General features: G+C 39.1%; 1 protein-coding gene and 1 pseudogene across 3 annotated transcripts in view; one reads left to right on the top strand and one right to left on the bottom strand.

Annotated features, from left to right (window-relative positions):
• The window catches only part of MRPS31 (mitochondrial ribosomal protein S31), a 35,465-nt gene extending 13,691 nt beyond the window's left edge, over positions 1 to 21,774 (bottom strand). Inside the window, exons 1-5 of one of the 3 annotated variants that reach the window (XM_026493186.4) lie at positions 21,315 to 21,774; positions 16,552 to 16,833; positions 6,737 to 6,895; positions 5,829 to 5,966; positions 2,789 to 2,868 (exon numbers count right to left, since the gene is read on the bottom strand). In XM_026493186.4, coding sequence (XP_026348971.1) covers positions 2,789 to 2,868; positions 5,829 to 5,966; positions 6,737 to 6,895; positions 16,552 to 16,833; positions 21,315 to 21,439 — 784 coding nt within the window. In that variant the 5' untranslated portion in view covers positions 21,440 to 21,774. The remainder of the gene's footprint in view (positions 1 to 2,788; positions 2,869 to 5,828; positions 5,967 to 6,736; positions 6,896 to 16,551; positions 16,834 to 21,314) is intronic. The other 2 variants (XM_057308957.1, XM_026493188.4) reach the window with 2 other exon arrangements.
• On the top strand, positions 17,248 to 17,823 carry LOC113250991 (ubiquitin-40S ribosomal protein S27a-like; annotated as a pseudogene).
• Positions 21,775 to 22,098: the final 324 nt, after the last annotated feature.

The following is a 22,098-nucleotide window of genomic DNA, read 5'->3' as shown; positions in this document are numbered from 1 at the left end:
AAAGTTAAAAATACATTTAGCATACAACAATTTGACTCCTAGCTCTTTATCCGAAACAACAAACGTGTCCACGCACAGACTTGTATGTGAAAGTTCATGTACAACCACACCTGACCACACACTGACTGACCGCTGTGTATTAAGTATGCTGGCCTAGAAGGCCTGATACAGAGAAAGATCACATTACTTAGGTTTAATTAGCCACATTTACAGAATAATCAGAACAGCAAAATAACTTAATTATCAATCACATTTTATAGATTTATTCAGTAGACACTGGTCAACCCATGTCTTTTCTGGGATCACCATCATCATTACTATTGCTAACAGCTGCACCTATGTCCTGAATGTGCACTGTGGTCTTGGCACTGTGCCTGACACTTGAATTACATTACTTCATTTAATTCTCAAGAGGTATGTATTAGCCCCATTTTACAGATGGAGAAAGGGGAACTCAGAGAAGTTAGTATGGCAGAATCTGAATTTGAATAATCCACATCTATCAAATACCAAAATTCCTTCCATTAAGCTATACTGCGTCTCAGCTCTCCATCACTGCAGGATAAGCAGAAGGGTCTACGACTACATCCTTTGCAGCAGTGGTAGGACCCTGGAGGGGAGCAAAATGTGGGAATCACGGGACAGAAGAACTCATTCATTCCATCAATAAATAATTATTGAATGCCAACTATATGTCAGGCATTATCTCAGGTGGTAGGAAAACAGCAGTGAATAAATGCTAAATTTAAGTTTGTACGTGGTTGGTATTGTATTTAATCAGGAACAAAAGACATTCTTTAGACTCGATCAAGTATAATTTATTAAAACAGTACCTTCATTAAATTTTTTAAAAAGATTTTATTTATTTATTCTTACTTATTTATTCTAGAGAGAGAGAGAGCAGGGGAAGGATCAGAGGGAGAGGGACAAGCAGACTCCGTGCAACTTGGGATGCGTCGGGCTCCATCCCACAACCTCGAGATCATGACGTGAGCTGAAACCAACAGTGGGATGCTTAACCAACTGAGCCACCAAAGTTATACCTAGGGTAAATTTTTATAAATTTGTGTATTACTTTCCCTATTAGAGTACAATCATTTTATGTTTTTTATAAAACACATAAAACTTCAGTGCTTCCTTGCCATCTAATTTCAGTTTCACAGAATAGGATTTCTGATTTAAAAAAAGCAAGCTGGCTTCTTCAAGAATCCAAGTGCCTCTCCTGGCTGTTCATTAGGCGGACAATAGCAGCTGCTCTGACAATAAGTGCCCAAAGCAAGTTGCCACATCAACAGGGGAGAGATGATCCACTCTCCGTTTCTGCACGTTTTATTTTGGTTTTTTTCAAGTAGCTTGTTAGAATCATCCGTGCGTGTGTGCATTTTGTATTTCTTTTTTCTTTTTCTTCTTTTTTAAATTAATCTCAACACCCAAGGTGGGGCTTGAATCCATGACCCCAAATTCCAAAGTTACATGCTCTGAGGACTTAGCCAGCCAGGTTCCCCTTGTATTTCCTGTCCATCATACACGGCAGGTTGCAGTTTCCACAATAAGAGAAGGCGAGTTGTTCTCTTAGCGTTGCATTTAGTTTAAATGAACAAACACTGATTAAATTAATTTCTTTCCTCTATGGATAGATATTTTATAGCTCAATTTGTTCAAAAAAGGCATTTATGATTTAAGATAACTAATTCCTATGATCTGTCAGCCACTGGCTAGGTGCTGCTGGGTATACAAACATCAATGAAACCCAGCCCCTAATATCTAGGAGTTTATTGAATAGTGGGAAAAAATCAGATGTTTATATAAGCAACTGATAGATTAAATGAGCCATTGGAGGCTACCCTTGGAACTTAAATATCAATTACAAAATTATTTTTATCAAGTCCAAAAAACTAACTTACAATGTGGAAATCAAAGTCACCTGTAAGCTGAAGATCATTCATACTGAGTTTACTCGTTTAAGTTATCAGTAAACCATACTTAATGACAAGCTAGGGGACACTCTTATGTCTCTTTTAATTAGACTTAAAATGGTGAATATGAAAGATTTGACTTCTTATCCAAAGAAAGGGGTAAGAACAGAGAAAAAGGATGGTGTGTTAAAACAACAACAAAGACGACACAAGTCTGCTAAATATATTTCCTGAATGCTCTTCTTCCCAGCTTCTTAACAATCACTAAATCAGTTCATTAAGTTACTTCTTCAAATGCTCTCTATCTCTTGTCTAGATAGCAGGCTGCCTTAGCACAGAAACCACAGCTTATCTTTTGTAATAGCATAGTTGCAAATGGAGGGTGATCGTTAACGTTCTACCCCAAATCAGGAGCCAACTGATAGCTCTGGATTCAGGAAGGTAGTGGTACTTGCTTCCCACTGTCTCACAGAATGCAACATTTCAAGGGAGGAATCTGACCAAGACAAGCAATGGCAACAACTACATTCATACGCAGAATCCAGGCCATTGACAGGATGCATTATTAAAATACCTGACACTGTGCAGTCTAAACATTAAGGGCTTTTTTTGAAAACTAGAATGTTTCTACACCTGAGAAAGAGTGTTCTTTTTTCTTTTTTAAAGATTTTATTTATTTATCTGGCAGAGAGAGACAGCCAGCGAGAGAGGGAACACAAGCAGGGGGAGTGGGAGAGGAAGCAGCAGGCTCCCAGTGGAGAAGCCTGATGTGGGGCTCGATCCCACAACGCCGGGACCACGCCCTGAGCCAAATGCAGATGGTTAACGACTGACCCACCCAGGCGCCCGGAGAAATAGTGTTCTTAACAAACCTGTTTCAGGTGCCTCTTCAGTAACTGCCTTGAAGTCAAAAATATTAAGTCTCTTCCCTTTGAGCATATTTTTCCTAAGACTGAAAAAGAAAAAACAATTTAATATTTTTATACATAGCCAACAAAAAATTATTTGAGAAGACAATTCTATATGAAATACTCAATGCAGAAATTAAAAATAATTCCACTGACCCACACCAGACTAAAAACTAAATTGCCACATCATTAGACTGAAAACGAAAAACTGGAACAAATGCACTTTGCATTACAATAAATAAAGCAGTTTAAGTAGTTTAATTTCCAAAATACCTAACTGAAAAGATTAGTTTAATTTGCCATAATTTTACGTGATCCATTTCATATTAAGGTTTTAGAAAACTCAACATTAGAAAGCTATTAAAATATACCAAATTAAAAGTTGTTAAAGTCAACAGTTGTCTTAGTTTAAGGGCAGAAAACACTGCATGTTTAATTACACTATAATTATAAAAGACGGCACAGATAAATCAAAACATTCCCACTTATAAAGCAATCATTCTGTAATTTTAACATAATACTTAACTTTCTTTACATAACATTTTAAATTAACTATTGAAATTAATGTCAGAGTTAATAGGTAACTTTTCCTTGTATATTTTAATCAACTGCTTTATGCATCGATTCACATTCATACTTGAATAAACTTACTGACAGATTAAAAACCAGTTCAAAACTGGAGAGTTAGTTTTAAAACAATTTTGAATTCTTGGGGGGCCTGGGTGCCTCAGCTGGTTAAGCATCTGCCTTCAGCTCAGGTCATGATCCTGGGGTCCTAGGGTCGAGCCCAGCATCGGGCTCCTTGCTTAGTGAGGAGCCTGCTTCTCTCTACCTCCATCTCTCTCAAATAAATAAATAAATAAATAAATAAAATCTTTTTAAAAAAATCATTTTGAATTCTTTTCTGAATCAAATCACCTTGTTCTATGAAATTATCTGAAAAAATTCAAATACCACATTAAAATTAGATAAAGTTATCTCAAATCACTTAAGTTTTCCTTTAGCAGGTCCCGAAGTATTCTTAAACAAAGGTATTTATGCTCCCCAACTATTCGCAGTCCTTTTGCATCCTTCTCCCCACCTGCACTCCCTAACTTTGCATCAAGTTAACAGGATGATGGATTAAGGTAACTCACAGTAAAGAGGGAATGATTTGGTAAAGTCTGGAATTCCAGAATGTGCTGAAGAGGAAGGGAAGGTAACAGACATTTGCTGGGCATCTACTATATATGGTTGGCACATTCCTATTTCCCAAGAAAGTCATTTAAGTTAGGTTTCAATCTCAGCATTTTATAGATGAGGAAACAGACCCATGAGGCTATAAAAGTTGTCCCAGTCCCAGGATTAGTCAGTGGCATAATGCCAAGATTCGGAGGCAGGCCAGAATGACTCCAAAGCCAGTGCTCTGGGCCTCACCTCTCTCTCTTACTGAAGGAATCAGCCCAGGATGTATCTGTGGTGATCAGTCTAGGCCTGGATTGTCTCAGGCTGTCCCACGACAGAGCAGGGTGAACAACTTGGTATCTCACCACTGTTTCCTTACTCTAGAGTCCTTCAGTGAGCTTTTTAACACAGTCATTATATGCACATAAACGTCTGTCCTGCTTTTTAGATTCTCCCTTGACACTTTCTAATTTCTAAGAATTTTTTTTTTGATACACATGTGAGTGCGTGGGGGTGTGAGGGGGGTGGGGGGGGAAGGGGGAGGGAGAGAGAGAATCCTAAGCAGGCTCCATCTCACAACCCTGAGATCATGACCTGAGCTGAAATCAAAAGTCAGATACTTAACCAAATGAGCCACCCAGGCGCCCTACCACCTTCTAAATTTTAATGATGGCTAATATCATTAAAAATCAGACTATGACATAGCATTCTGATGTAGTTGTATGGAATCATTTCAAAGAAGACTGATTCAGACAAGACTGAAATTAAATATTCTTTTTTTTTTTTTTTTTTAAAGTAAGCTCTATACCCAACATGGGGCTTGAACTCACAACCCCCAGATCAAGAGTCACATGCTCTACTGACTGAGCCAGACAGGCGCCCCTGAAATTAAATATTCTTGAGGAATCTTAAGTAAAACTCCAAGTACACATTATACTTTATCCAATAATATGTCATAGGTATAAAATCACTTTAAATTAGTAATTCAAAGAATTTCCCTAAGTCATTATAACTTCTTGAACTTCCTTCGTTACCTTTTGACTACCTTTTACAATTTTCCTGTATAAATTAGTAGTTTAACTTCTGAAAAGAGCTAACTCAAGTTGCTGGGATTATACTTAAAAGAAAATCCAAAGAATACATAACATCAAAAATACTCCAACTGTAAGCACCCCTTTCTATAAAGATCCGTTAGTTTTTGTTAGAGCATACTAAATATCTGGTTACCCCTCCCCAGCTATCACTTCAGGGGCTTGAAGGAGAGAAAACAGAAACTTTCTGTAAATACAGAGAGCTTTTTATTATAAAATAATTACATAAGGCATGGCTTAGCATCTTTAAGTCTGCAAATTACCAAATTCAAATTGCCACAAATAATCTACCACCTTAAGATATTATAATGGATCTTCCTTTCTTTCTTTTTTTGAGGGTGGATTATTTCTCTCATGTATGGATAATGGTAATTATATAGAGAGATCTAAAGATTATATAAATATACATTGTTATGTACATATCAGAATAAAAAATAATGCTTCTTACAAAATGTTCATTTGTTCAGAATTCAATCAGTTCCATTTATCCTAAATCAGGAGACCTCTATTCATCATGGATAAATGGGAGGCAGGGCCCAATTTGATTAATGGTACAGAAAAGCATAAGACTGCTAAACCCAGAACATCTTTTCCTCTATAGGAAATGGTACACACAGAGTGAGAAGACAGATATAAACGCACCCATAATGCTCAAATACCTATCAGCAATAACACGCACAGAATAAAGTAAATCTACAGAGAAACAAACAAAAGCAACAAAAACCAAACAGATTACAAAGCCTGAGTACCTTTTCTTAAGATCTCTGGTCTCCTGGCCCATGTAATCGTCAGTTCCTTCATCAAACTGAATTTGATGCTCTGGTCTTGTACTAATTCTAAGTGTGGCAGATTTGGCAACCTTCATATCTGATATTATGTTACTGACACTGAAACAAGAAAAACGTCAAGTGCATTAGAAATTGTAGCTACAGGATAATAAACTTTCTTACACATGAGATTCATATCATTTAATTCATATTTCACTTCCATGCATGAATACAGCATAAAGCATTATGTTTAAATGAAGGATATGTCACATGGTAACATTCACATCCCACAGACCACTAAGATTTATGTTTCCTTCTGAAACATAACTTTTGAAGGTGTTCTTCAGAAATGTTCGTTTAAAACATAAAAGTGTCACTTATAAAAAAGTGTCATTTATGAAAAAGTATCAAACATTTGAAGTTGTGTATCAACTTCAAACCTGGCATCAAGTAATGCAATGAGAGGCTGAGTGAGAAGGTGTCAGCTGAAACACAAGGATAAGAGCAAAAGTGAAGGAAACAGGCCTGAAGATGATCACACTGTACATAAGACCAGCAAATTATTTCACAGGGAAAAATTAATCTCCTCAGAGAAACTGTCTTATTCTGTTACTTGTTTTTAATAACATTACTGAATTTACTGTTTCTTTTTCAGGGACAAGAAATCGTGCAACTTTGTAAAAGAAAATTTTAACCATTCCACTGATCTTTTAAAAATTGCAATCTTACTTAAGATGTGAGTTTTTTTAAAAAACCAAATTACTAATATTCCACTTATGAGAAATATTTAATATATAAGTTGATATATTGTGTGCATTACTCACCAGTCACATGAAAACAGCCTATTTTGAAAAACCAGCATTACCGACAGAACTATTTGATTCACTAACCTAATTTTAGCTCTTTTTCCATCTTTCTGTGCCTTTGAGACTTCCTCATGCTGCTGGAGCTGCCTGAGCAGCTCTGACTTGGTTGTCTGCTTATCAAAAGGGAGAAAATCTGCAACAGCGGATGCAGCTGCTACCAACTCAGGATTCAGGGACTTGGTTCTAAGAAAATGAAAAATAAGTAAGAAAAAAAAAAGCATTACTTAATTAAGCCATTAGTTTAGTGGAAAGTAAAATGATTCTCTTCCAGAGAAAACTTTCTGTCATTCAAAAAAATCCATTTCTGACCAAATCAATTATTTTTAAATATTAGGCACTTTTTTTCAGTGGCTACCATACCCAGCATGGAGCCCAGAGGGGCTTGAACTCAAGAGCCTGAGACCTGAAGCCAAGATCAAAGAGTCGCCTGCTCAACCCACTGAGCCACCCAGGTGTCCTAGGTATTGGGTTTCATATAAACTTTAAAATGTTAAAAGTTGAAATTAATGGATACTTGCTGAAGCACAATACTAACTCAGAACAATATATTCAAGTAGAGGGGTGAGGAAAAGAAAAAAAAGAGAGGCGGTTATAATTTACTGGATTTTTTAATTAGATACAATTTATTTCAGAAACTATATATATTGTAAGCAAATATTAAAGTAGCTAAATCTATTCATATATCATGATAAATCCATATGATGGAACAGTACTCAGCTCACACCAGTAACATGAATGAAACAATGAAAAGTTGGATAAAAAAAAAAAGTATGCTCTGTATGATTCCATTTATACCAACTTCTAGAACAGGCAAAATTAACCTAGGGTGAAAAAAATCAGAAGAGTGGTTACCTCAGGAGAGAAGGCTACTGACGGGAAGATGGAAATGAGAAATGCTCTGTGTCTTGAGAAGCATGTGGGCTACATGGGCATATCTATTTGCCCAAAACCTACAGCTAAGATATGTATGCTTCAAAGTACGTAAATTTTACCTGGGGGAAAAAAAGAACCATAAATCATCATCATGATCTAGTAGGAGATGGAAAGTAGGTGAAGATAGAGATGACACAAGAATGGCAAAAGTACTGATTACCGAAACTGTATGACAGGTACAAAGGGGTTCATTCCATGATTTTATGTGTTAAATTTTCCATAAGAAGAGGCTTAAAAAAAAGCTCCTCCTCAGTAAATTAGGGTAAGTTGATAGAAGAATGTGCCAGACATAAAAAGAAATTGTCTACATAATTTACATATTAACTCACTAAGAACTGCTATCTCAGTGAGTGGGCTCCAAGTTAATATTTTACTGTATTAGACTTTCTACATAATGCTCGGTCGTCTAATATGCAAATCAAAATTCCCAAATCCCTGAAGTTTTTGGATAAAGATTTAAGGACTTTACCTAAGATATGAGAGCTCTAAAATCTGACTGCCAAAGAAGAAAAACAGAATAAAAGAGGGAATATTACAATTAATTAAAAAGAAATGAGCTAGTTTCAAAACTGTTACCTCTGAGTAAGGTCTGAACTTTATCCCAAATCATTTTCCTGAACTACTTGAAAGGTCTGTTTTCAAATTTTAATATACATATTTGATAACAGTATACAAAGAATATAAATATTCATTTTTAAGAACCATGCATTTTATCACAATGTTGTTCTTTATCATCATAGCTTCTGGCTTTATAATTTGAAATGTTCTAACGTTAATAAAAATTGTCAGGGAGCTTCTATCACTGAAATAAGATAATCTTTACATAGCGAGATCTTTCTATATAGATTTTAAAAAGTTGATGAGAACTTGTTAAAATGTCTTTTATAACAATCTATTCTATCCTATAACTCAAACTACTTGATGAAAACATACTTTGGATACAAAATCAATGCTCAGAAATCAGTTGCATTTCTATACACGAACAATGAGACTGAAGAAAGAGAAATTAGGGAATCCATTCCATTTACAATAGCACCAAAAATCATACGTTATCTCGGAATTAACTTAACCAGAGATGTAAAGGATCTATATTCTAGAAACTACAAATCACTCTCGAAAGACATTGACGAAGACACGAAAAGATGCAAAAATATTCCATGCTCATGGATCGGAAGAATTAACATAGTTAAAATCTCTATGCTACCCAGAGCAATCTACACTTTCAATGCTATCCCGATCAAAATACCAATGACATTTTTCAAAGAACTGGAACAAACAGCCCTTAAATTTGTGTGGAACCAGAAAAGACCCCAAATCGCCAAGGAATTGTTGAAAAGGAAAAACAAAGTTGGGGGCATCACGTTGCTGGATTTCAAGCTATACTACAAAGCTGTGGTCACAAAGACAGCATGGTACTGGCACAAAAACAGACACACAGACCGATGGAACAGAACAGAGAACCCAGAAATGGACCCTCGGCTCTTTGGGCAACTAATCTTTGACAAAGCAGGAAAAAACATCCGGTGGAAAAAAGACAGTCTCTTCAATAAATGGTGCTGGGAAAATTGGACAGCTACATGCAAAAGAATGAAACTTGACCACTCTCTCACACCATACACAAAGATAAACTCCAAAGGGTTGAAAGACCTCGATGTGAGACAGGAATCCATCAAAATCCTAGAGGAGAACATAGGCTGCAACCTCTCTGACATCGGCCACTTTTTTCATGACACATCTCCAAAGGCAAGAGAAACAAAAGAAAAAACGAACTTGTGGAACTTCATCAAGATAAAAACCTTCTGCACAGCCAAGGAAACAGTCAGAAAACTAAGAGGCAGCACACCGAATGGGAGAATATATTTGCAAATGACACTACAGATAAAAGACTGGTATCCAAGATCTACAAAGAACTTCTCAAACTCAATACACGTGAAACAAATAATCAAATCAAAAAAATGGGCAGAAGATATGACCAGACACTTTCCAATGAAGACATACATAAATGGCTGACACATGAAAAAATGTTCAAAATCATTAGCCATCAGGGAAATTCAAATCAAAACCACCTTGAGATACTATCTTACACCAGTTAGAATGGCAAAAATGGACAAAGCAGGGAACAACAAATGTTGGAGAGGATGTGGAGAAAGGGGATCCCTCTTATACTATTGGTGGGAATGCAAGTTGGTACAGCCACTTTGGAAAACAGTGTGGAGGTCCCTTAAAAAGTTAAAAATTGAGCTACCCTATGATCCAGCAATTGCACTACTGGGCATTTACCCCAAAGATACAGATGTAGTGAAGAGAAGGGCCATATGCACCCCAATGTCCACAGCAGCATTGTCCACAATAGCTAAATTGTGGAAGGAGCCGAGATGCCCTTCAACAGATGACTGGATTAAGATGTGGTCCGTATATACAATGGAACATTACTCAGCCATCAGAAAGAACGATTACCCAACATTTGCAGCAACATGGACGGGACTGGAGGAGATTATGCTAAGTGAAATAAGTCAAGCAGAGAAAGACAATTATCATATGGTTTCACTCATTTATGGAACATAAGAAATAGGAAGATCAGTAGGAAAAGGAAGGGAAGAATGAAGGGGGGTAAACAGAAGGGGGAATGAACCATGAGAGACTATGGCCTCTGGGAAACAAACCAAGGGCTTCAGAGGGGAGGAGGATGGGGGATTGGGATAGGCTGGTGATGGGTATTAAGGAGGGCACATATTGCATGGTGCACTGGGTGTTATATGCAAATAATGAATCATGGAACATTGCATCAAAAACTGTATGGTGACTAATATAACAAAATAAAAACTATTAAAAAAAAAGAAAACATACTTTATACCATTCTGTACTCCCTAAATTTATTTAGAATGAACTGTATGACACATACAATTTCAGAAAAGAATAATAAGGGGAAGGATACTATTAAGGGGACACAGAAATTAGCATAATTTTTAGTGGCTTGATGACATATATCAATAGCCCAAGCGGTGCCTGGCTGGCTCAGTAGGTTTAGCGCCTGACTCCTGATTTTGGCTCAGGTCATGATCTCAGGGTTGTGAGATGGAGCCCCATGGCACGCTCATTCTCTCTCCCTCAGCCCCTCCCTGACTCACACATGCATCTCTTTCTCTCTCTCAGAAAGGAAAAAAAAAAAAAAAGCCCCAAATATATGCAAATCCTTTTACCTAGCAATTCCACTTCCAGGAGTATTTGTCTAAAGAAAATAAGCAGATACATACATGGAATTTGAGGGATACTACACACTCCGAATTCAAGGCCTACGCAGTTCTATCCCCGGTGCCTGAAAGGCAAATCAGCTCTCAGATATCTGCATGGCTTTATATATAACTTTATTTCAGGCCTTTTTTTTTTTTTTTTTTTTTTTTTTTGAGAGAGATTGCGAGCGAGCACATGAGGCAGGGAAAGGGAGAGGGAGAAGGAGAGAGAGAATCTCAAGCAGGCTCCATGCTCAGTGCAGAGCCTGGCTCAGGGCTCGATCTTACAACCCCAAGATCATGACCTGAGCTGAAATCAAGAGCCAGACGCCCAGCCGACTGAGCCACTCAGGTGCCCCTTTATTTCAGGTCTTTGCTCAATCATTATTCTTCCACGATCCCTTTTAAAAAAATAACACCTCTCCAGCCTATCTTATTTGTCTTCATGTTTCACCACCTGACATATTGTGTGTCTATGTAGTGTGACTATATATACTCTCTCCCACCCCAATTCCCCCATCATTACGTAAGGAGTAGAGACTTTTTGAGACTTTGTTTTGTTCACTGTTCTACCTCCATCTTATTGGACACTGCCTGAGATATAATGACAATCTAAAGTTGTTGAATGAATGAAGTTAATCACAGCATTATTTTATACTAATGAAAAACCAGAAATAATCTAAATTTCAATTCATGGATTCATTAATTAATAAGTAGCTGAAACCTTATTGGATGATCAGAGCAGGTAGTTGCTTAGTTAAGAGAAAGTTAAAGTAGGAGCTGGAAATTTTGGTTATTGCTGCACTCACCAGGGGTCTTGTTAGGTTCCACAATACATTCAGACTCACGAGACTACCACAAACATGCTTGGCCCAGTCTTTTCAGAAAGATAAAGGACACAACCACAGTGGGCTGGCAGAGCAGCCTCAGGTTTCCCTCTTGGTGGCATCCTTGCAGCACTCACGTGGATGACACTGCACGGGCCATCCCAAAGTTAGGACAGGAGACCCACATCATGCCGGGGCGGGAGCTGCTTCGCTTAGTGCCCCACAGGAACTGGTTATCTCTGGTAACAAGGCCACAGAGTTTCCAGGGTCCCCACAATGGACATGCAGTTACAAGAGCAACTGCACTCAAGGAAGCCCTAAGTACATGTGGTGAACCATAAGGTACAGACAGTTCTCCCAATCCAGATGCAATCAAACAGGGATCAATTTCATCATGGTATTGTTCCCTTTAGTACAATAGACATCAACAGTTATCAGGTTAACACGTGTGGCAGAGTATATTATTAGAAAACAGAGATAGCAATATTTCTATTTGTCCCACAAACTCTTCCAAAACCTTGCCACATCCCCATCGAGAGAGGGAATCCATGTTCCCTCCCCTTGAAACCAGGGGAAACTCTGTGACTGCCTTGATGAACACAGTGATAGAGACGACGCACTGTGACTCGTGAGCCCAGGTCATATAAGATGACACAGCTTTTGTTTGGCTCTCTTTTTGAGATGTCTGTCCATGGAATTCAGCTAGCAGGTTATGGAGAGGCCTTGGCTCAGTGTTCTGGCAAAAAGCCCCAAATATAGTCTCAGCCAAAAGCCAGCAGCAGCTGTTGGAATGTACGTGAGCAAACCCTCACCTTGCACCGGCCATCAATAGTCCTGAGTGGGGCAGACACGGCTACCTCTGCCACATTCTGCCCAAGCCTTGGGATGCTTTGTTATGAGGCAACACCTAACTGGAACAGATTTTGGTGTCTGGAAGTTGGGTGCTACTGTAACAAAAAACCTAAAATGTATGGGAGAAGTCTGGGTACTAGGCAGTGGGTGGAAACAGGAAAGACCTTGAGGCAAGTATTCATGAGAGACTAGGGCCTCAAAGAGACTTAGAGCCTGAGGGCCCTCAAAGCCACTATGAGGGAGAACTTTAGGAAAATCAACTTTACTAGAAGCTGCAGGAAAGGGGACTTCTGTTTAGAAACACTGTCGCTTGTAGTAAGGTGGAAAATAGGAAATACACCCAGTGAATTGGGTGAGCCAGTCTAAGGAGACTTCCAGTGTAGAAGAGATCTCCTGGCTTCTCAGTTGCCGATGATAAAATGTGAGAAGACAGAGATAAGAACGAACTGTACCATATAAAGGAACCAAGACCTGCTGGGATCAAAAATAAAACATTTCTCATTCTCAGCCCCTCCAGGCAGCAAATGATGCTAAAATTTAGAAATGTCTTCTGATATGATCTCACTGATATGTGGACTTTAAGAAACAAGCCAGAGGTTCACAGGGGAAGAGAGGAAAAAATGAAACACAATGAAACCAGAGAGGGAGACAAACCATAAGTGACTCTTAATCATAGGAAACAAACTGAGGGTTGATGGAGGGGAGTTGGCGGGGAGGGATGGGGTAACTGGCTAATTGGGGAGGGGATGTGTTGTAATGAGCACTGGGTATTATATTAAGACTGGTGAATCATAGGCTTGTACCCCTGAAACAAATAATACATTACATGTTAATTAATTGAATTTAAAAAAAAAAGTTTTTTTAAATGGCTTCTGAACAGAGATCAAATTCAGTGCAGTGTCAGGTAAACATTGTTTAATGATAAAGCCATAGGCATCACTATAAAACCATTTGTTAAAATCTTAGATTTATTTTTTTCAAAGATTTTATTTTTAAGTAATCTCTACACCCAACACAGGGCTCCAATTCACAACCCCGAGCTCAAGAATTGCATGCTCAAGGCACCTGGGTGGCTCAAACGGTTGTGTCTGCCTTCGGCTTAGGTCGTGACCCCAGGGAGCCACACTGAGCTCCACAACAAACCCTGCGTAGGGCTCCCTGCTCAGCGGGGAGCCTGTTTCTCCCTCTCCCTCTGCTGCTCTCCCTGCTTGTGCTCTCTCTGGCTCTCTCTCAAATAAATAAATAAAATCTTAAAAAAAAAAAAAAAAGAATTGCACGCTCTACCAACTGAGCCAGTCAGGCACCCCAAGATCTTAGAAAGATTTAAAATGGTGCCTCAGAGAGCCTATAAACAGACGACAAATTCTAAGAAACTTATGGGTGTGGTCCCACAGCCTTGCACAGGGAGCTCAATGTAGGACTTAGGTTACCAAACAATGCCCTGAGGCACCCTGGAGCACCAAAGGGAAACACAGCCATCTGTCAGTGACCGTGGGAACTAAGTCAAGGTGGTTCACAGTTTTAACACTAGACTACTGCATTCCTTTTGATGACATCAAATCTTTGTGAAGATGGTTATAGGGCAGTTGCTATGATAAAAAGCAAGTACCCCCCCCCCCAAAATCAATATGGAACAGGAAATGAGAGTGGCAGTATCCAATCTTATCCAGTCTGATTCCCAGGCTGCGTCATAAAAACAAATTCCTTCTGGCTCACTTTCTCTTGAGACACTCGCCTTTGGAACGCAGATGCCATGCAGAGAGAAATCCCAGGCCACACAGTCCTGTACTAAGGTCTTAGCTAACAGCCAGCTTCAACAGTCAGAGCTATGAATGAGCAAACCTTCAGATGATTCCAGCCCCTGGACTTCCAAGCCTTCTGAGTGAGGACAGCATAGAGCAGAGATTAGCCTTCTCCACTGTGTTCTGTCCACACGGCTTAATCCACAGAATCCATGAGCATAAAATAATGGGTGTTTTATGCCACTAAATTCTGGGGTAATTGCTATGCAGCCACATTAACTATATCAATGGCCATTCAATATATAATACAAATAAAAAACTAAAATCAGGTCATACATGGAACCATGACAGTCATCATGAATCAAAGATGATTAACCCAAATCTGTGCATCCGGGATTCCTTAAAAAAAGTGGGTGGGGAACAAAGTCATTAAAAGATACATTTAAAAAAATTTTTTTAATTTAGTAAACTCTGTGCTCAATGTGGGGCTCAAACTCATGACCCCAAGACCAAGCACGGCATGCTCTACTGACTGAGCCAACCAAGTGCCTCTAAAAGATACATTTTTATTTTTTTTTATTTTTAAAAAATATTTATTTATTTATTTTAGAGAGAGAGAGAATGTGCAAGTGGAGGGGAAAGCAGAGGGAGAGGGACAAGCAGACTCTGAGCTGAGCATAGAGCCAGATGCGAGGCTCGATTTCATGAACCCGAGATCATGACCCTAGCCGAAACCAAGAGTCCGATGCTCAACCAACTGCACCACCCAGGAACCCCAAAAAGATAAATTTTTAAAACAAATGTATCTCATTCACCAATCTTTTGATGCAGGACCAAAGCCCTTCTTCGAACAGAAGTTCCAAGATATATCTTTTATATATACACTGCACCCATAGTACATCCTCCAAGAGCTCCAATTTTGGTCTCTTGAAAGTGGAAACACAGATCAAGATCTTAAAAATGCTTACAAAGCATTCTGAGTGCAGAATTTTCTTACATTTTTCTGCTTGTCTCATTTATACCTAATTGGAAAGGAACTTAAAAAATTTCCTGAGTCTTTGCAAAACATTCAACTCATCTTAACCATTTCTATAATAGATAATTAAATTACATAATTATAATAAAACCCACAATGGGTCACAGACAGGTCTGGAAGCTTAAAAAAACCTCGATAAATATATATATATCTGTATCATTTAATTCTGTATACTTTTATGTAATATTTTTGTTTTATTTTGTTTCTAAAAAGGAGGAGCCTGGCTGGCTCAGTCAGTATCTCAGGTTTGTGGGTTTGAGGTCCACACTGGGTATAGAGATTACTTAAAAATAAATAAATAAATAAATAAATAAATAAATAAATAAATAAATAAATAAATAATAAAGGAGGAGGAGGAGGTACCTCTGATGCGCACTCACTGAATTAGCTTTTTCTCTACCACCCAATTATGCTTTCCAGGGATAGTTCTGATACAATGTGATACAATATAGAAACCAAGAAGTTTCATAAAAATATTAAGTCATTCTGGAAAATAGAAATCTACACTAGCTGTTGATTTTGCTAAGAGAAGTCAGAGATGGGAATGTTTAAGCCACATACCTTATTATTTGAATTGATGACATCATCTGTGTAAGACCCACGATTATTTAAGTATCATTAAAACAAAACACTACCATTTAAATTACAACACAATGCTAAAATACTATTATTGGTTGCATTTAGAATCAGTGAAATATAATATCCTTTTCACAAGCACAAGTAATTACAATATTTTGAGGAAACCACACAAACTGAGAGCACTGATAATTACTGGTCAAAGGAAGTCATATAAAACAGTTGTAATCAACATGCTTAAATCCTATTCTAAGTGGAATTTTTAAAATGGAAATTTCAAATAAACAAGTCCTTCAGATACATGAAGCTACCTCCAAATCAGGATATAAACGATTTGGTAATTAGCAGTTTAAAGAGGCAATTAAATGGCAGTTAATAACACTGATGAATATGTAAGAAAACATGTGGAATTCTCAATTAGATCATGCCTCTTTTCCTCTCTAGACTGTATGCAGATGTCCCCTTCCTATTTACATACAGAAGGGTAACAGTATCTCTGATGTTAAGTGTTAGAGTCTCTGTGTTTACAGACTGATAGTCTTCATGAAGCATCTCCCAGGTCCTCTCATTTCAATTTTTTTTCTAAAAGAAAAAGGAGTTTCAAAAATTACTTTCAATGTAACTGAAATTCAATTCAATTTACCTCTTTGGGGCATCCTCCCGAGCTTTCTGAAGCCTGCCAATTGTAGCTTCCACACTCTTAAGCTGTCTTCTGCTGGATGGCTTTGTTGTTTGTACATTTACTGTGTTTAATTCAACTTTCATGCCCTTAAAGATATCTAACAAGTCTTTTTTTGTATTCTCCTTTACACTCTCTTGGCTCTCTGTCTCTTTGGAAATCTCATGTGTTGGAGCAGACTGCTCATCCTTCTTGCTATAGATAACGTTGTTAGTGCCAAAATATCTTTGGATGTTATATTTTGCCCTAGAAAGAAGCATTAAAGAAAAAATTGAAAAATACAATGCAAAATAATAAAGCAAGGATTCAAAACACTGCTTCTATGTGTTTTTAAAATTTTCTAATTCAAACCCTTCCCTTTTGCTTTTTATTATTATCGTCAGCAACCACAACAGCAGCAATGTAACATTTATTGAATGTATACTATGTGCTTAGTCTGGTGCAACATATTTACTACATTTCCTCATACCCACAACAACTCCCTAAGTAAGTATTATCCCCATTCTGCAGATAAGAAAACTAGAAACCAGAGAAGTGAAGTGATTTACCCAAGGTCATGTAGCTCAGGGCTCACTAAGGCCTAAGACACACTGGTAAGTCACAAAAGGATTACAGGTGGGGTGACACTGACTGATCACCTGGTCCCCTGGGAATAACTGGATGAAGGCTGGGGCTGCTGGTGCTCCTATCTGTTGCCTCCCTCCATTTACCTCAAGGTTTGATACAAAGATCATTTCCTATGCATTCCGTGGCATTTAAAAAAGGTGACAACTTCCTGATCCACCATCTGCGGTGGAAACGTCACCAAGACCACTCTCCAGGATGAACCCTCAGATACAACAGAAATTGTAGAGGCCAAGATCCAGGATAAGGAAGGGATTCCCCCGATCAACAGAGACTGATCTTCGCTGGTGAGCAACTAGAAGACGGACGTACTTTATCTGACACAACATTCAAAAGGAGTCCACTCTTCATCTTTGGTTGAGACTTCATGGTGGTGCTAAGAAAAGGAAGAAGTCTTACACCACTCCCAAGAAGAATAAGCATAAGAGAAAGACGGTTAAGTTAGCTGTCCCGAAACACTATAAAGTGGATGAGAATGGCAAGATCAGTCACCTTCGTCAGAAGTGCCCTTCAGATGAATGTGGTGCTGGAGTTTTTATGGCTAGCCACTTTGACAGACATTATTATGACAAATGTCTGACCTATTGCTTCAACAAACTGGAGAACAAGTAATTGTTTATAGGTTGATAAAAGACATGAACTAACATTAAAAAAGAAAAGAAAAGAAAAGAAAAGAAAAGAAAAGAAAAGAAAAGAAAAGAAAAAGGTTGCAAGGGGTACCTGGGTGGCTCAGTCAGTTAAACATCTGCCTTTGGCTCAGGTCATGATCCCAGGGTCTTGGAATCAAGTCCCACATCAGGCTCCCTGCTCAGTGGGGAATCTGCTTCTCCCTCTGCCTGCCGCTCCCCCTGCTTGTGTCCCCCTTCAAATAAATAAAAATACTCATAAAAAAAAAAGTTTGCAAAACCCTAACAGGTTTAATGAATTTCAATTTATTATTCTCAAACCCAAAACTGACTGACTGCCAAGTCCTGGCTCTTAACATGATATAATAATACCTCATTAAAAGGTATAAAAATAAATAAATTTCTATTAATAAAGAAAGGTTACTTTCTTTAAAAAACATGTCTGGGTATTAATGTCTGGATGTTATTCTAATCCGATCAGCTTTCTCATTGAGCTACATGTCATTTAACCAGCCAATCACCATTTGTAAGATAAGCTGAAATGGACCAGTAAAAAGGATATTCAATGGCTAGATACTTTCTGCTTTCTTAACTAAATACATTTGTGAAAAAGAACAACACAAATGATTATATCTTTTTCAAATTCATGCAAAAGATTTGCCAAATCTAAGCAACCCAAATATCTAATTTTATTTTGTGGTGTTAAACAATCTTTTGATACTTGATATTAAAGAACTTTTTTAAAGATGTATTTGCATGAGCGAGCACGCGAGCGAGAGTGCACGCATGCGCAAGCTCCAGCAAGCGGGGCAGAAGGACACGGAGAAAGAAACCCAAGATGGCTGAGCAGCAAGCCCCATGTGGGACTCGATCCCAGAACCCTAACATCATGACTTGAGCTGAAACCAAGAGCCAGATGCTTAGCCAACTGCACCACCCAGGCACCCTGATATTGAAGAACTTACAAAGCTAGGGCGCCTGGGTGGCTCAGTTGGTTAGGCATCTGCCTTCAGCTCAGGTCATGATCCCAGGGTCCTGGGATCAAGTCCCCCACCATCCTCCCCAGTGGGCTTCTTGCTCAGTGGAGAGCATGTTTCTCCTTCTCCCTCTGCCCCTGCTCGTGCGGGCTCTCTCTCACTCTTGCTGTCTCTATCCCAAATAAATAAAAAATCTTAAAAAAAATTTTTTTTAAAGTAACTTAAAAAGCTAATGAAAGTGTTAGATTAGGAAGGTAAAATGTATAGAAAGTCATTCATTAAATACAATGAATAAATCTATTCTGTGCTGGGCACTATACCATGCATTGACAATATAATAGTAAAAAGAATTTCAGGGTCCCTACCTTTCTGAAGCTAACAGGCCAGAATACCGTTTCTCAAACTTCAATAGCATAGGAATCAGCTAGGGGACTTTAAAAAAAAAAAAAAAACAGGTTCTGTGGTCCCACCAAGGAATTCTGATTCAGTACTTTTGAGGAGGGACTCAAAGTGTTCGCCTTTCAAACAACTTTCCAAGTAATGCTGATACTGCCCATCAGAGGACCACATTTGAGGAGCTAGGTGACATATGTCATTTAATCCTTACAATCCTAAAGGCCAGATTCTACTACTTCTGTTTTATAGAAGAAACTGATGCTCAAAGAGGTTAAATCAGTGGTTCTTAACCTTTAGGGATCATATGAATTACACAGGGAGCTTATTTAAAATATATTTCCGAGATTCTTAGTTGCTAAGTTTGGAATGCGGCCCAAGGATATGCATTTAACCAAGACGCCAGGTGATTCTAATACAATTCATCTCAAAACCCCACATCAGACCCTGGGCTACTTATTGTATCAAGTTCTCAAAGCTAGCCAATAGCAGTACCAGACTAGGGACGCTTTAATGAAAAACAAAATGGCTATTTCCAAGAATTTGGAAACAAACTATTTGATCTGCTTATAAAAATGTCAGAGGCTATCAAATCAGGCACTTAACAATTAGAATGCAAAACCAATTGCAGAACTAATATCCTTATTATCGGTACACAGGACCTTCATCATAATACCGTTCAATATATGGTACAATTCAATCTAGGAAAATACTCCGTTATTTCGCATGTGAAAGTTAAATATTAAAGGTATCATAATAAAAGGTGGCGATGAGGAGAATGAATCTCACATATAACCTCCCATCCTTCAATGTTTCCTTCCAAGACTGCCACGGGGCCACAGAAAGTAATTTTATTTAGTACAGGAAAATCACGTATAGGCAGTACCTAACTCCCTAACACTAAAATAATAAAATTTCAGTCATAACCTCCCACCTGGGCTTGTTTCCACTGAGAGCATCTCATCAGCACTTCAAATACAACGCATTCAAAACCACATTCAAGAGATACCCTCAAAAAAAAAAAAAAAAAAAAAAGAGCTCCCCTCTCATACTATCCATTTCCCACCCTTTTGTGTTGAAGAAGCTTCTTACCACAATAGATATTTTGAATTCTAAAAATTATGACATATTTAAAAAGCCTTCTCAAAGCCGCTCCTCAGTCTTCTATTAACATTAATGGTACACTAGTCCTCTAGCGTAGCCCGCTGAAACCTTTTCTCTACCTTACCCTTATTTCATATGTCACATCATATCAATTCTACCTGTGCAATTTTTCTCCTCCATCCAGGTACTTCTTCCCATCCCCACTGCTACTAACCTGCTTAGAGCTACACTTAACCATACTGGCCCCAAATCGTTCTACATGGACTTTATGCCGAATTAAGTTTCCATAATGATGAGGGTACTCAGAGAATAAATACCAACACGAAGTATGCATACATACTTTTCTTGCCTGGCTAGCTCCAACCCTTGGTCCCCCTTCAGATTTTATCAGACATCTTTTCCAAAAATGGATACTCTGAACCTCTCCTGCAATAGTCAGCTGTCCTGACTTGCTCACCCAGTCATTACTGGAATTGATACAGCAGTCTGTGCTACCTACACCATCTCAGCTTTACTCCATTAAATTTGAATTACATGCTTGGTGAACTGTAAGCTCCATGGCAGGATTGTTGTTATTCGGGCCTTAACACCGGTATCGGTACACTGTACTTTGAATAATGAACGAAAGAATAAATGGAGGCAGGAATGAGGCCGTTATAGTCTTGGAAAGAAAAAAAAAAAAAAAGTAAGACAACTTTGCTTCTGGAGCCCGCAATGAAAGAAGGGAGGAGCGGCAAGAGGTAGGAGGCGCGGTGTGTAGCAGAGCGCTCGGGACAATAACCAACCATGTAACCGTAGCTGTGTCTCACTCACATTATGACCTTGGGCAAGTCATTTTACCTTTCTGGGATTTCCCTTTCCTCAGATTTAAAGCAACGGTCTCTAAGATCCCGCGGGCTAGAACATCGACCCCAGGAAGCCGGAGAACGATCCCTGAACGCCCCAGAGGGAGGCCGGGGGTTGCCCGAAGACCTGCAAGGCCAACAGCGCCGAAATGCCGTACCTGACCGTTCCGTGCGGAGCACCGGATAGCACAATCGCAGCCGCCGGTGCCTCCGAGCCTCCAGAGCATAAAGGGAAGCGGGAGACTGGGCGAAGAGGTAGGATCGCGGTGACCCTCGGAAACATCGCCAAAAAACAAACCAAAGCCGAAGCACGACGGGGCAGTGTCGCCCTCCGCTAAACACGTCCCTCGCTCTCGCTTCCGTTCCCCAGCCTGCGCGTTCCTTCCCTTCACGTTCCGGTGGGCAACAGGGTCCGGTGACTGAGTTCCGGGCTCGCCCGCGCCCGGGCCGAATGGGCTGCCTCCAGGCGATTCTAGTGGCCTAGGTGGAGTGGATGCCTGAGTTCAGCTAAGATGCGCTGGTTGAGGCAGGACTCGGACGGGAGAGGGAGAGAGTGGAGGGAGTGATCCACTGTGCAAATACTACTGGGGGGGGGGCAGTAAAATGACGCGGAGAACTGACCCTACTGGGCGGTGTTTGGGGGAGAGAATGCACAGCGTTCATCCCATTCTCAAAATGATCCGTGGCCACAAGGTTAAAAAAGAAAAATTACCATAGGACACGCTCCCCGATAAATTAGTATTTCTTTTCAGTCAAGATTCTTGATGTAGAGTCAAACCACGAGACATATATGTTTCTTCCTTTTTTTTTTTTTTTTTCCAAAAATGGTTTTACAGATAAAAATCTGCACGAGAAAGGCGTGGCTTCTTCCTGCCCTTCATGAAGGCAGTGAACAGTGGATGAGGGGTGGTCAAACCTGGAAGTGCATGGGCATAAACCCCG

This window comes from Ursus arctos, unplaced genomic scaffold (assembly GCF_023065955.2).
Source record: "Ursus arctos isolate Adak ecotype North America unplaced genomic scaffold, UrsArc2.0 scaffold_10, whole genome shotgun sequence".
NCBI lineage: Eukaryota > Metazoa > Chordata > Mammalia > Carnivora > Ursidae > Ursus > Ursus arctos.
This window is presented reverse-complemented; position numbering and strand designations above follow the sequence as displayed.